Source organism: Lupinus angustifolius, chromosome LG06 (assembly GCF_001865875.1).
Source record: "Lupinus angustifolius cultivar Tanjil chromosome LG06, LupAngTanjil_v1.0, whole genome shotgun sequence".
Taxonomy (NCBI): Eukaryota; Viridiplantae; Streptophyta; class Magnoliopsida; order Fabales; family Fabaceae; genus Lupinus; species Lupinus angustifolius.
In genome coordinates, this window is record NC_032014.1 from 8811816 (window position 1) to 8827484 (window position 15669).

The 15669-nt window shown below is 32.2% G+C and overlaps 2 protein-coding genes across 9 annotated transcripts; one reads left to right on the forward strand and one right to left on the reverse strand.

Annotated features, from left to right (window-relative positions):
* On the reverse strand, positions 2973–5747 carry LOC109349600. Its single transcript, XM_019590468.1, has 5 exons — positions 5496–5747; positions 5309–5370; positions 4562–4652; positions 3994–4093; positions 2973–3875 (listed from the first exon to the last, which is right to left on the reverse strand). The coding sequence occupies exons 1-5, from the start codon at positions 5672–5674 to the stop codon at positions 3186–3188; spliced, it is 1122 nt and encodes a 373-aa protein (XP_019446013.1). The 5' UTR covers positions 5675–5747; the 3' UTR covers positions 2973–3185.
* On the forward strand, positions 9560–13909 carry LOC109349602 (poly(U)-specific endoribonuclease-B-like). Of its 8 annotated transcripts, none has more exons than XM_019590471.1 (8): positions 9560–9785; positions 9922–9981; positions 10069–10134; positions 11185–11253; positions 11691–11756; positions 11987–12589; positions 13351–13422; positions 13644–13909. In XM_019590471.1, exons 1-8 carry the CDS (start codon positions 9633–9635, stop codon positions 13875–13877), a joined length of 1323 nt encoding a protein of 440 aa, XP_019446016.1. In that variant the 5' UTR covers positions 9560–9632; the 3' UTR covers positions 13878–13909. The 8 variants fall into 8 exon arrangements, with proteins under 8 accessions (XP_019446016.1, XP_019446017.1, XP_019446020.1 ...); XM_019590472.1 differs by having other exon boundaries at positions 10072–10134; XM_019590475.1 differs by lacking the exon at positions 11185–11253.

Here is a 15669-nt window from a genome sequence, read left to right on the forward strand (position 1 = left end):
GACTTGTGAACTTAAAATAAATCGACAACATGCATAGCGTTCATCATTCATACGTGCTATAAGGTGTTTATTTATTTATTCATATGGCTTGTCTCTTATATTAATGACACCTACTGAAAAAGGAAATCAAAACTTGAAATTCACCTTGGCATAGAGAGAGGTAGATTTTGAAGAAATTTTCTGACAACACAAATCTACCGTGGCAGAAATTGAAGGATTGAATACGACCCGGAGGTTAGATTTCTCATGAAAGATGAATTTACAAAGAAATGAACCATAGTCACAAAAGCATACCAATTAATTTCTTTTTTTTATTCCTTGAAATAATAAATATCTTTGGTGGAAAACTATGCATTGACTAATTAAACGAGATGTGAGAAGAGTGGAAGATGGGAAAAAATAAAAGAATGAATTAGAGGTTTCATAAATTCATTGTATTTTATTTTTGCATATTGCTTTACATTAAAATAGTATTAAGGGAAGTGGTTATAATGAGTCATAAAACTCATTTCTAATTTACTCTCCAAATTTAAAAATGTGTTAAAAACCTTGAAGTTCTCGTTCGGATTGAAAATGAACATGCATCTTTAAGCTAAAATATATTCTTTATCCATCAAAATATACAATTTTTTTTATTTTAGTCTTTATATTTTACTTGTTTGAGTTTTGGTCTTTATTCATTCTAAAATTTTATTTTAATCCTTAATGATAACGTACATAATTAATAGCAAAATATGGTATGTATATATTAATTGATGATATGACCAATTTTGATGTTAACATATCATCATCTTGATTATCAATTGGCTCGTGCGTTTAAGTGGTACATGTTTGATTCCTCTTAAGTAATGTCTTGGCTTCAAGTCTTGTAGATGGAAAAAATATCCGCTGGGAGAGTTAGCTCCACGTACCTGTGAATGTTCCCGGCTCGAAGAGGATCGTTTCCAGTGCGATGATACATGTGGGAAACAAAAAAAAATCATCAACATGATTAAAACTAGAATGATAAACTAGAATAAAGACTAAAACTTAAGAAAAAAAGATAATTAAAATCAAAATCACCTTTATTTGGATAGATTAAAAATAAATTTAAGCTTTAGGAGGTGCTTTATGGTGAATAACAAACAAAAGTTAAACAACCTCTTAACATGATTTTTAAGTTTGAAGATTAAATGACAGGTCATGTAAAATTGATGGGGGAGGGGTCAATTTTATTATCAAATATAGACTCACTCAACCAACATAATTATAAAGACAGAAGAATGGGTGCTACAGGTTTATAACAAAGTCTAACTTAGCACAACATTTTCACCCACCAATGGACCACCCATCTAAGAGCCAAGGTCACAGGTCACACCATCATGGGTATTTGTCAGTGATGTATTTGCCCTTCATTTGCCTCCACTTTGTTTTGTTTTGTTGCCTTCTCTTTTGACCTTTTTCTCTGTCATTGCCATAATTCATGGCTTTCAATTATTTTGGCACGTATCCCCATTTCAAATCCCCCCTACTACTCTATCTACCATCATTTCTGATTGGTTGAAAAAAAAATTAAGTTAAAATTATAATTATTAAATATTTTTCTGACCAATTATATCTCCTGTCACATGAATTGGCACAAAAGAGTGAACAGATGTGGACCCAATTTCTTCACCTAACTAAGCAGATAAATGTAGATAGCACTATCGCGGAACTAGTATAATTAGTAAACAAATTAAGATGCGTGATTGATATGGATCCTTTTTAACTTAATTAGTCAATGCAATTATACTCTTTTGAATTTTGTCTACCTTCTTTTCGGGCCATATAATGAATTTTCCATAAATCTATGGCGTTTATATTTTGGTGTACTAAATTAATTGAATTATTAATTATGATACATTTATCATAACTATTTCTTCACTCTCTTTTCATTCTATATTTTATTTCTAATTTTTAATATTTTAGAAATTCAATATTTAATTATATATTCTTTTTTCAATTTTACACCCTTTTTAATATTTTATAAATTCAACATTTAAGGAATCTAGAGAGAATATCTCTAATAATTGAATCAATACATACAAGTAGAAACATAATGCACCTTCTAATTTCTTTTTGAGTGTAAACATTGATGACTTCATGTAAAACTTGATCCTCATCCCCTCCCCAACTGGGTTTCTAGTTTTCCAGACCTGCCCCACATCTTTTTCTTATCTGAACACATATATGATGGTAGTTTTATAAAGCCCTTATATAAACAACAATATACTTTACTATATATATATATATATGTATGTATAATTTTGACTCTAGGGCGGGGTATCACCAATTAAATTAGAACTAAGTATATATTAGAATGTTTAAAAAGATAAAAAATATATCAGTAGTTTCAAACGTTTGAAAACTAAACAATGTTAGATATCAAATACATATAAGCAAATTGAACTAGTTGTAGTGGTATAGTAGAAAGGTAAATATCATTTACTAAGAAAGCCAGGTTCAGTATCATCTTACAATAAAAAATATTTTGTTGTGGGAATCTTTTTCAGTTTTTTGGGCCCCATAATTCGGGCCCTTAGACGCACCCACTGGCCTATATGCCATGGCCGGGCCTGGCAGATACCTTGGTGTTAAAAAACACATAATTTAATCTTCTAATGCATAATATTAGTGTTTTTCTATGTTATTCTAACTTGACGGTAGGATTTTTTTAATACAAAGGACGTGATGAGAGCCAATTGGAGTCAGGCACTGCGTGTTACAGTTGATACGTTTGTCAAATAACAACTCTTTAGGGTTTAAAGTAATGTAGTGAAACGGTTACTACTCCTACAAAAAGATAGGGATATGGTTATTTTCTGAAGTGTATATGGCTTTCACTAATATATTTTGACAACAAAACATGGCACAAACACAGTTGGTACTGCATTATCATTCAACCAATAGCAAGGAATGGAAGTTATTTTAACTAGTTGACAAGGATAACAACATAATGTAACAATAGAAGTACACAAATACAGATATATAAACAAGATTTTGCCAAACAAATGAGGTAGTTGCATTGGACCAGTGTATTTTGATGAACTAAACAGTAAGTAATGCAAAATTTAGCTAAGGTTACAAGATAAAAATGCTCGGAACGATACAACATTTATATATCTATTTCTCTCCAGACTAAACCAAAATTATGAAGAAATCTAACCTCATAGCTCCTGTACATCCTCAAGGGAAGTAAAATGTTTGTCTATGGTGTTGAGAGTTTCTTGATCAACTTCAGTGGTACATACCAATTTTGGTAAAGAATAATCCAGTTCTTCTGCAGGTGCAGCATCACTTTCAACAGTTTGATTCTCATGTGTTTCATAGTCTAATTCCATCATGTCAGTGTCAGAGTCTTTGTCAGCATTATTGAAGAGTTGGAATTTCATCTCCAAGCATGACTTCAAATCCTCCTCTGTTCGGGCTTTATTAATTTTATCAATAAGATCACTTACAGCTGATAACCTTTCAGTCATTTTTCCCCTTTTTGAATCTTTATCAGCTTCTTCATCAATTGGTTCATTGATGCCACTGCCTACAGCAGACTTCGGAAGCTTCCTTAATCCCTCATCTACAACTTGTTGTATTCTCATTCTCACAGCATCAGTTCTCGTTGAGTTTGATCTTCGTTGAAATTTTAAGCCAGGGATTGTTGTCTCATTGTTCTCCGCTGAAGTAGGATTAGATTCTGATGCAGAAGACTCATCGTCATCCACAGACTTCACAGACAATACTTCCTCCAGTAAATCTACATTCTGCATGTATCTGTCAAAAGCTTCATTTTCCAGTTCAATATTTCGCTCCTTGTATTCCTTTAGCTTGGAAAATCTCCATTCATTGATAGCTGCAGCATCCTGCAATCACTCACAATGCTATTACTTCCACACAACATACAGTTCGTCAAAACAAGTTATAAACATGCACAAGCTTTTTTATTGGGGATTGAACTTAACCAAGCATTTTTAGTATTACCTTTCTGGTTAGTGGTCTCTTTGAACGAACTGAAATGTTCAAATTATTGAACTGAGCAAAACTATTAGAAAGTTGTCGAAGAGATGCGACTCTACCTGCACTTTTGAAACAAAAAGCGAAAATAACATCCTCTGTTCAGGGGGAAAGGAACCTAAAAGATGCTTTAAATGTTGATTTATAGTTGAGTATTTCAACTCACTAAAAAAGGAAATAACTAGAGGAACAAATTGGAAGTTCAAGAAATACAGCATTAAGAAAATAGTATGATGCAAAAAGGAAGGTGTGATTTGATGAACTCCAAAAGCCAGCAATCTCTAGCCATTAAATTTGAGTCAGATAACTCAAGAGTTTTGATACATAGGCACAAATTGAACAGTTATTAAATAGATTTGTGATGGAAAATATAAAGAAATCTCAAGCACTCCACTCTGGAGGCTACAAAGGGGTTCAAAGAGAAATTACAATGCTATTTTGCAGAAAGTAACATTATGCCTGGCATATTTGACAATATAAAACAACAACAAAACAGCAACACTTCAAATTTGAGGAGTGGATACACAAAACTTACGTTGTATGAGATGGTTCAGATGATTGCTGGTCAATTGGAGCAGCACCGGAAGATGGTATCTTGTCAGGAAGAGTAGAACTTGCTTTTAACACTGCATTTACCATTAGAATGGAAACGGGGATGAAAAGCTGTCAGGGTATATATATAGATATATATATATATATATGATGGCAAACACTAGGACAAATAACAGTAACACTGAACACGGGAATCCCTAATTTTTCTGAAATAATTGAATTGTTGTAGTCCATGTTGACATGAAATAATTGATAGGCGGGCCAGTTGAAGTTACAAATAAAAACTACATGATTGTGATTGTGATTAGTGCGATTGCGGTCATTATGGCCATTGCAATGCGGATTGCGCCCATTGAGGTTCAGATGCAGCCCAAATGCAGTCTACGGTTGCATTGAGGCCCGATGTGGCCGTATCATTATGATTCTGTGTCACACCACACCGCAATTGCGGTGTGGTGCAGTCCACAATTTCAATCACTAGGTAAAAGTATTGATCCTTAGCCTAATATACACTCTTCTTAATAATTCCCTTATGAGAAGAAAGTAAGTGATTGGAATTGCATCACATATTTAACATTTTAGCATGAAAATCTACAAAGAGAACATTAAAAAACATGCAATGTTAGAAACTACTTTTTACTCACTCCATGTAACAACAAAACCACGACTGTAAGAAGATATTAAAATAATGTGTTTTTTTAATTTAATTAGATAAAAAGGATTGACGCACCATGAATATGGCAAGGGTTTTGATTTCTAGAACAGCAACTCTTGCAGCATTCATAAGGACACCTGGAAGAAGCAAAATTATAACATATTGTATAATTAAAGAAATTAGCATGACACTAATTAAATAATCGGAATTAATTAATTAAATAAATAAATAATGAAGAGATAAAGAGAGAGAATTGAGAAACCTAGAACGAGCAACATTGCCGCACTGTCTGCATTTGGGCTTGTTATGACCGCGTGCCAATTTGGACGGTGTGTCCGTACGATTAAATGGGACCGTTAGGGTTCCTCCTGTCTTAGTGGTGGTGGGGGTGGCGGCGGCGGCGGCGGCGATGTTGGGCGATGCAGGTGAAGAAGTCGCCATGGTAATATTCGTTAAAGTTTGGAAGAAAAGAAAATGAATGTGAGTTGGAACAAGATGAATCAACAAGTCCACTCAACTCAAATGGGCGCTTGGGCTTTCTCGCTGTTGGGCTCTATTGAATAATCTATATTTATATTACTTAATCTAATATCTATACTTCTATACTAATTAATAAAGCCAAAATTTAATATAACCACATCATCATGATATAATTAGTGATTTTATATTTTACCCTTAATATTTTATAATTTCTACCAAAAAACCATATAATCTATGTGTACTCAGTGTATAATTTATAGTATCCTATTAGTGTTCTTATATTTTCTATCATTAAATTCATTATTCATTAGTTTTCCAAGTTAGTTATATTAGAAGTTATATTTAAACTTTTTGTTTTATATTTACATTGCAGGTACATTAATTTTTTATTATTATTTGTTTTATTTCTTCACATTTTGAAACTGGAGCTGTTTAGAAATATTTTATTTGGCAGTTTTTTAACTCCTAACTTTTCCACTATATACACTTTTCTCTTTTCCATTATATACATTTCTTGTTCCCATTTTTATTCTAGATACACTTTCCTGTATATGTCATTCAATATTTTACTATATTAAACAAAGTATGAACATGTTACTACTATTCATCTTGGCTTGAAATTTGTTTCATTAGAACAAATAATTTCTTTCAACTTTAAGGTATTTCTCATCTCTTCAACTTTTTCTCTATTCTATAACCAATTTAAAATCTGTTAATAAGTTTTTACTCCGTTCTTAATCTATATGTATATTTGTGCAGATTTACTACTTAACAATGATCTGGCATGAGATGCATCACTTTTCATGAAGACGTGATTTTGTCTAACTTTTTCAGCTATTTCTCACATTTTTCTTTTTTCTATGTTCTATAAATATATTAATAGTAGCAATTATAACAATGATTAAAACAACTATTTGTATAAATTTTCACTATAATTATTTGTATGATAAGATTTAAAGTGGAAATTATTGTAAATGGCTTATATTTTGATAACTATCAATTGACATGTAACTTTGATTTACTCCAATTAAAAGTTAATTACTACTTTGAGATATAATCCATCCATTTTCATTTTGAATCAAAATACTACTATCATTCTTTGTATTCAACTAAACAAGATGGTGTACCAAAGAAGAATAGAACCTTGAAGATGGGTTCAGGTTGAAAGAAAAATAGAGCCTTGAAGATATGTTTAGGTTGAAAGAAACATTTAGGAATAGGAAGAGAGTTTTTGGAAGGAATTTGCCTCCTAATTGGATAAGTGATTATGGTTGAATGGATAGTGGAAAAGTTAGGAGTTAGAAAACTGCCAAATAAAATATTTCTAAACAGCTTCAGTTTCAAAATGTGAAGAAATAAAACAAATAATAATAAAAAATTAATGTAACTGCAATGTAAATATAAAAAAAATTGTTTAAATATAACTTCTAATATAACTAACTTGGAAAACTAATGAATAATGAATTTAATGATAGAAAATATAAGAACACTAATAGGATACTATAAATTATACATTGAGTACACATAGGATTATATGGTTTTTTGGTAGAAATTATAAAATATTAAGGGCAAAATATAAAATCACTAATTATACCATGATGATGTGGTTATATTAAGTTTTGGCTTTATTAATTAGTATAGATAAAATACACATTATAAACGATAGGAAAGCGGGTTCACAGTTACGGCAGTGTCTGTCAACACGCTAGTAATAATTAACATACGATGTACAAACTTGTAAAAATATGATTAACATATGATTTTACTTATAAATTATCATAAATTATTTTTTCCTAATTATCTTTTATAGTAAAATTGGTCTTTGCATAAAGATACAAGTCCAATAAAAATTTGAGTACACCAGTGTCTTCTACTTAACGTAATTTTATATACATCCATTTTTTAAAATTGAACAATTATCACAATCAAATATATTCAATTCCAAATTATAATATCTAACACAAATTATTATATTTGACATTTATAGTATGTAGAATACACATTACAAACGATAAGAAAATGGGTTAACAAGCACAACAGTGTCTGTCAACACGTTAATAAAGATAATGCTAATTTAATAACAATGAAATATTTTGACTCATACATTTTGTTTTAACATGGAATGCATTACCCTCATTGTTACAATCTATGCCAATCCTATAGATATGACCATCCTCCTGTATATCTGAATTATAATAATAATATATCTAGTTTACATTCACCGAAACATTTGTGTTCTTTGACTTTGTTACTCTTTTCTTTCCATTTCTAACAAAACTAAAATAGGGGTAACTATTACTAAAAATAAAGATAATGGACATCGTCCCTAGTAGGTAAGAGCCACTTCATTCATTCAATTATCCATGTTTCTGAACTAAACATCTCATTGGATAATGACTTTTAGGCTAATGTCATGTGATAACATTTGGTGATCTTTGTCACCAAAAACTTGTTAGCTGGCGGCATATCGCATATAAAGGTAGTGCATGCATAGGAATATCTCTCATAAATTATACATTTGATGTCTACTATGTTGAAGAAGTAACCTTTATGTACTTCAAGCTCATAGTTACATAATTCTCTCAACTATACCAAAACATATGGATACTAATGCTAGTGCCTTAAAATTTGATATAACCAAACAAAACTTGCATCTCAAGATTTTGTTGATGTTGGTGAAGGTACCTTAAGAGTTGAAAATACACTTTTGATTTGAACCATGTGTTTTTTATCGTCAAAAGTAATATTATTAGATGTAAATTAGACTTGAACCATGTGATGAATGAATCACTAATAAGGAGCACGATGAGTACTATCTTTATTGAACCAACCTACCACTACATATTAAACTCACATTCACATAAAAGGTTTTAAATAGCAATGATAATTTCCATCTAAAATGTTTATTTCAATTATACAGTTGTATCAAATAGTTGCATATTGTGTATCGAATCTCACAAACCACTTTATCAACTAATGACATATAGTTAATAGTACGTGTCACCTCGCCTGCTTTACGACTTTTTGAGCCATGGGGTCTATTGACCTCTTAATAGGTAACCACATGTCAGGTCGGGCTACTCATTAATTATATTCATGTGCAACTCGTTAATTTGGGTGAAGAAGTCATCATAGTCATGAATTTTAATGAAATTTAATAATTTAGATTTATTTATTAATTTAAACAACTAGATTTTTCCTAAAATTGAAAAAGATAAAAATTCTTTAATAAATAGATCTCTCCTTGCTAATTATCTATACTATATATAAAGCCAAAATAATCACATCCGATGTATAATTTATACATTCCTATTTTGTCCTTCAATTTTTTAATTTAAAAAAATCATATATTATCTATACTATATATAAAACCAAAACTTGAAATAACTTCCCTCGTGATGTAATTTTCATTTCCTATATTGCTCTTAATATTATTTAATTATTACAAAAAAACTATATAATATTAAGAACTATCACCAATACATTAATTAACCACACATCTCACCTTAAGTTAAACATTATCATAAACACAACAAATATAATATAAAGTACACCGAACATAAAAATACATTGTAATTCAAAAAATGAAATATATAAAAATTGAATATATAATATCACACAATATTCGCTGACATGCACGAAATGTCTGTACACACTAGTATTAATAATTGGAGGAAAAGAAATAATAATGATTTGTATAGTTTGTGCGAGTGAACTAGCACAAGCCACCATAAATACCGGTATTGTATAACATTATGAATAGCACATGCCATATAACTACAATTTGGAGCAAATAAGGCTTCACATACGCGCTTTTCCCCACACCAAACATAGTAACATGCACTCTCAATACTGAGTAATCTAATTTGTACTGTGTGAGAGAGTTAACGTGAAATATCTATCTATCTATCAATCAACTATGGATGGTTTGATCAAGGGCTTAGTCGACGTCGCTCTCGGTGGTAATCGCAACCACCACGACGACGATAATAACGACGAACAACGCGATGAACGATCCAGATCCTCTTGGGCTGAGATCGTTTCCGGAGAAGAAGATCGCCCCACCCCACAGGTTTCCATTTTTTCTTAATTCCTTGCAATTGCGGTTAAGTTGTGTTTATCAAGATTGTGAGATCCGTCACAATTTAAAATCTTGATCATTCCGTTTATTATTTACAAGAATTCTTTCATTTTTAATTAATTTGTAGGATCATGAAGATGGGGAATGGAAACACCAAGGTTCCAGAATTTCCAACACATCCTACAAGGTTATATTTTGAATCACTATTCTTGTTGTTGAATCATCTGAGTTTAACCCCACAAAATCAATATTTTCATTTTTATTACAATTGCAGCAGCAAGAAGAAGAACAGTGGCAAGATGATGCTTATAGGACGACTTCAAACACCAGGCCTCATCAGGTGAACAATTATTGTCTGTTATTGTAAAATCAAATACTGTACTCATACTTTCGGATTTTAACTAAACTGATGCAAATTATTAAGTCTTCTTTTTTTCCCCAATATTCATCAACAACAACCAAATCTTTATTCCACTATGTGGGGTCGACTACATGGATCGACAACAACCCCATAATGCTCTATCATAACTATCATGTTTATTGACAAAATATTGATCTCTCTTAGTTTTTTTTTTATCATTTCGTCTATGGTTTTTCTTAGTCTCCCTCTTCCTCTATGATTTGGACTAGCCTCCACTTGATCTATTTTCTTTATGAGACTTCTACCGGTCTTCTCCACACACGTCAAAACGTCCTAAGGCATGATTCTACCATTTTTTTTTTATAAAATAGGAGCTAGTGAGCTCCTCCAACTTTCATATCACCAAGAAATGTTATTTTGAATGCTTGTTTTTCCAATATAGATGGATTGAGGTAGGTGTTAGTGGATGTTAAGTTATATTGTATCTCAAGATAAAGTGGATGTAGTATATGACTCCTCTAAAGTGAGTTGCAGCCTAAAGTGAGCAGGTAAAGGTGTATCAATTCTTGATTAGTTAAAAACTAAAGTGGATTGTGATCTGAATGCACTTTCACTAATCAAGGATGAATTCATCCTTACTTGCCCACTTTACACCAAAACTCGCTCTAGAGGAGTTTTTCTTATACATGTATTGTATGCGGTAGGGAATGGATCCTCTTCTCTATTTTTTTTGGTCATGTTGTACTATGGATTGAAGTCGGTATGAGTGAGTGTTGAGGTTCCAAGATGTTGTAGATGTACTTTATGGAGGCATTTTATACTATAAATGAATCTTATACTCTCATTTAGATAAAGACAACCAAACCAACAAGAAAAGAAGAAAGACATTATCCAGTCCTTAATATTGCCACTTATTGTAAATTTCATTGTTGAGAAAAAAACATGAGAGGATCTGTTTCCATGAGAGTGAGAGATGTATCAAATGTGAGTTTGCAGGTAATAAAGTTATTCGTATCATTGACATTGCAGGAAAAATATCATCCTAAGCAGGGGGAGTGGGAATCTGAGAGTTTCCACGCTTCCAACAGACCCAACAAGGTCAAAAAAATTCTTCCTTTTCTTTCTCTGTTTTCCCTCCATGGTATGATTTCTCTGTTAGAGTTAACAGAAAATTGCAGTTTTGACAAACGTTAAACTGCGCCATTCCCCTTGAGATATATAAACATAACTTATATTTAAGTTTCTAAATTTTCCATCTGTAGATTTCAAGAAATGAGAAATTAATTAAGTTAAAATCTAATGTAGCTGAAATATAACTTTATTAACATCATGCAATAGCAGCATCTTTGTTGGTTCAGTTGTTACCTTGGGTGTGAGATCAGAGTGACATTCTGAAGCCATCTCTCACGTTGAGCAAGCTTGGTTTTTAACCAGACTTGTGGACTTTCTTCTTTTCATGCAATGTAGTGTGTAACATTTAGAATTTTCTATGGTAATTTAACTATTTTGACGAAACTCGATTTTCATTTTTGCAGTCAGATGAAGATAACAATGATGGATGGCAGACTGTTGGCGATAAACATTCAAGGCAGCAACACAAGGTTTCTCTTTAAATTTTAATCAATATATCAAATAGAAAAACTTATGGCGTTGCATGCCGAGTGTTGTTTATCAATTTATAAAGTTTGTATTATATGAATGCTGCTGTTTTGGGCATATCTTCTGAGTTCTACTATATTTTAATTCTGACATCAAATGTGTGATGTAATCAGTCCTAACATTTTATGCTGCATCAATATCTGAGTGATTAATATTACCAACTTGATGATAGGTTCCAAAGGATAACTGGAACCAATATAAACTACCTCCTGATGAACAACAATACTCTAATGAGGTTGAAGTTGGTGGCCGTGTGGAGCCTTCAGAAGATGAACTTACTGATTTGTCACGAGCTTCTGAAAAACTCTGGGATCTTGATTTAAATCGTTTGGTACCTGGCAATGACTATGAAATTGACTGTGGTGAAGGAAAAAAGGTTTTCCAAAAGGATGATATGGCACAAGGAAGCTTGTTCACTTGGGTTAATGATGATGTATTCAGAAAGCCTACCTTTTCTCGTTTTCTTTCACTTTTAGATAATTACAACCCACATCAAGGAAGTAAGGAAGTTGTCACATCTGAAGAGAGGCAAGAGCAAGCCTCTTTCATAGAAGAAATCAGTAGAACAGCACCTATTAAATATCTTCACAAGTATCTTGCATCCAAGGGAATCGCATCAGGGAGCTACCAAGATTTCAAAAGAATGATGACTAGTCTGTGGTTTGACCTTTATGGTCGTGGTGGGACTTCTGGTTCCTCTTCTGCCTTTGAACATGTTTTTGTTGGAGAAATCAAACAAAACAATCAAGTTTCTGGATTTCATAACTGGCTTCAGGTGAGACCCCCTCACTTCCTTTTTCTGCCTGTTAGGATCCATTCAGGGACGGGCATACATTGTGGGTGGTGGAGGTAGTTGCCCTCACCGGGATTTAAACTTTTCTTCATATTATTTTTGGAAATTTCTCCATGAATAATAGTAACGTGTCATATTTATTGAACCATAATCAGAGTCCTCAATCAAGGCCATCAAAAGCATAAGATGATTGAAGATAAAATGATTTAAGTAGATTAAAATTATGACATGCGACCTCCCAGACCCATGAATACACTGAGCGTGCCACCCATTAAGCTTAAATACTCTCTGCAGTATTTTATTCCCTTCCCACAGGAGCCTTCCGTGACTCGAATCTGTGACCTTATAGATAAATAGTCACTATACTACTGAGTCGCTACCATTAGCTTAATGGTAGCGACTCAGTAGTATAGTGACTATTTATAATGGTAGCGGCTAAGTGGTATAGTGACTATTTATCCCTGGGGTCACAGGTTCGAGTCGCGAAAGGCTCCCCTGGGAGGGGAATAAAATACTGTAGGGAGTATTTAAGCTTAATGGGTGGCACTTGCAGTCTCGCAGTAGATTCATGGACCTGAGAGGTCGCATGCCAGAATTGGGGTGTTACACTTCTAATTTGTGTAGCCATTAATCTATTAAATAAATAGATGTTGGGTTACATGAATATATTTTGTTTCATTAACTAGTAACTTGAGTTTATCTTGTCATCATGTGAAACTGTTATCTTACTATGTATTTTGCAGTTTTACCATGAAGAAGCAAACGGGAGAGTTGATTATCAAGGCTATATTTTTCCCCGCCGAAGGGGAGAAATTGTGAGTGACTATCTGTTCAGTTAATTTTTTTATTCCAAACATTAGACATCAAAACACTTCGAAAATACTTCCAACTAATTATTTATTCTTCAAACTTATCATCATTTTGTTTCATCACAAACTTTTTTATTAGTACTTTGTTAGTTTGTAGGTAAGCATTTGTTAATGGTTTGAGCTGTAACTACATGATTTTTAATGATCTTTGCCACTGCAACTTGCAGCCGGACTCTGAAACGCAGCTTCTGACTATTCAGTTTGAATGGAATGGTGTTCTGAAATCTGTTTCAAGCACTTTGATTGGAGTTAGTCCTGAATTTGAAGTTGCTTTGTATACCCTGTGTTTCTATGCTGGTGAAGAGGATAACCACATTCAGCTTGGTCCATATTCAGTTAATATCAAGTGCTATCATCTTGGAGATAGAATTGGATCTGTTTTCCCCATTTCAGATTCTTGAATTTTCAGTTGCTACCCATGATTGTATTTGGAATTAGATCCTTAAAAGAATATTGTTCCCAAATAAGTCTGTCTTAGATATAAAATGTCACCATGTTGTGTCACATTAAGGACTCACATGATAACATTTTAAAACTTTGAAAGATTTATTTAGCAACAAAGTTCTTTTGAGGTCCTAATTGGTAACACATGTATCTTTAAAGGACCTAAGTGATGATTAAGTATTGTATTTGTGCACAATAATTTATGCCTTATGTCAGCAATATCAGTTAAGTTTAATTATTACATGGTAGCACATTATTGAGAGAATTATACATTTATTTGGTGGCTCTGTCTAGTATAAAAAAATTCTTGTGCAACATGTTTTGCTTTTCTTATACTTTAGGTAAAAGTTCTCCTAAAATATCTGCAATCTATTCTGTGTTATTATTATCAAATATCTGAGTTTGTTAGCTTGTGGTTTGGTACATGCATTTGACATTGAGAGATACAGCTCCAGTTCATAAATAGTTCCTTCCCTTGAATACCTCCTTCATCTTTTTGAGTTGTGGCAGCTTCTATGAACAAAAATATCTAAAAAATCTCAAGATTTTTTTAGAAGTGTTTCTAGTTTAGATTTTTTTTCCTCAGTCACATCCATACCAAATTCTCAAAATCCCAAACTTTTGTTGTTGAATTGATTGTAGCTCTTTTTTTAAAATTGTCGGCCATAGCACAGTTTTCTAGCACTACTTCACCCTGACCTTAATGGCTAAATTAATTGGCATTGGCCATAAATACTAAAATACTATCTTGCATGTTATGTTTCTTATTTAATAAGAACTGAAAAAAATATTGATTTGAATATATAGAAAATGTTGAATTCATATCTTAGAAGAAGCTCTATTCGAAATGTTTTTCTTAGAATCACTTTTTTAAAGTCTAAAGGAAACCGTTTAAGATGCACAATGATCATATGAAAGGTAGAAAGGGAACTACACCCACAAACAAAGAGGGGACCTTAGCACATGTAGTTATTATTAGTCACTAAGTGCAGCTTTTGCCACGACTGTGGAAATGTGAAGAGGGATTTTTCTCATCAATCATAATGAAATTAGTTTATTATTGATGTAGAATGAGAAAGGGACTAATATTTGTCCTAAGAAGAAAAAAACTAGAATACAAATCTGAGATGTAATTGGCACTAGATTATTTATTCCTATAAACATTCTCTGTTAGCCAATTATTGTTTTAGGTTTTAACTTTATAAAATATAATAATTATTAGTTAATGAGAAGTATGAATTTCTTCAATTGGTCAAATAATTGAAATGACTTATTTTGTAAATAAGATATTCCTTTCATTTTGAACTCTTATCAACCTGTCATTTTTCTATCCAAGAAGGTAATCCTAATAAAGCAATATTACAATGTTACTAGCATTTTGATTTCCAAATCTGAAACTGGTAATTTCTTGCATATAAGAATTGAAGCTTGTTTATGAATAAATAAATTGTTTAGTAGAGTCAAAACTCACTTCTGCATTTTCTACTTTTTGAAAAAAGATTAATCTATAACAGTATTATTGTTAGTACAAAGGATCACACAAAAATTGTGGCTTACTTGTTTAGGTCCATGCATGTCTTTTTCCCTTACTTTATGGTTAATGGATTTTTTTTCTAAGTTTTTTTGAGTCAGGGAGGGAATTTTGATAAAAGGTGAGATAAGGTTACATTTCCTCCACATAATTGCAGTGGTAGGCCTTATAGTTACATTGTCTACACAGCTCATTTCAATAACACCTTAGAATAGAGG

Bases quoted from the DNA above. Each gene is read 5' to 3' on its own strand.
- LOC109349602 (XM_019590471.1), top strand. From the start codon at position 9,633: ATGGATGGTTTGATCAAGGGCTTAGTCGACGTCGCTCTCGGTGGTAAT. The intron at 9,786-9,921 runs GTTTCCATTTTT...ATTAATTTGTAG, and splicing joins AAGATCGCCCCACCCCACAG to GATCATGAAGATGGGGAATG. The intron at 11,757-11,986 runs GTTTCTCTTTAA...ACTTGATGATAG, and splicing joins ATTCAAGGCAGCAACACAAG to GTTCCAAAGGATAACTGGAA.
- LOC109349600 (XM_019590468.1), bottom strand. From the start codon at position 5,674: ATGGCGACTTCTTCACCTGCATCGCCCAACATCGCCGCCGCCGCCGCC. The intron at 4,094-4,561 runs GTAAGTTTTGTG...TTGTTTCAAAAG, and splicing joins TCTGAACCATCTCATACAAC to TGCAGGTAGAGTCGCATCTC. The intron at 3,876-3,993 runs GTAATACTAAAA...GAGTGATTGCAG, and splicing joins AGAGACCACTAACCAGAAAG to GATGCTGCAGCTATCAATGA.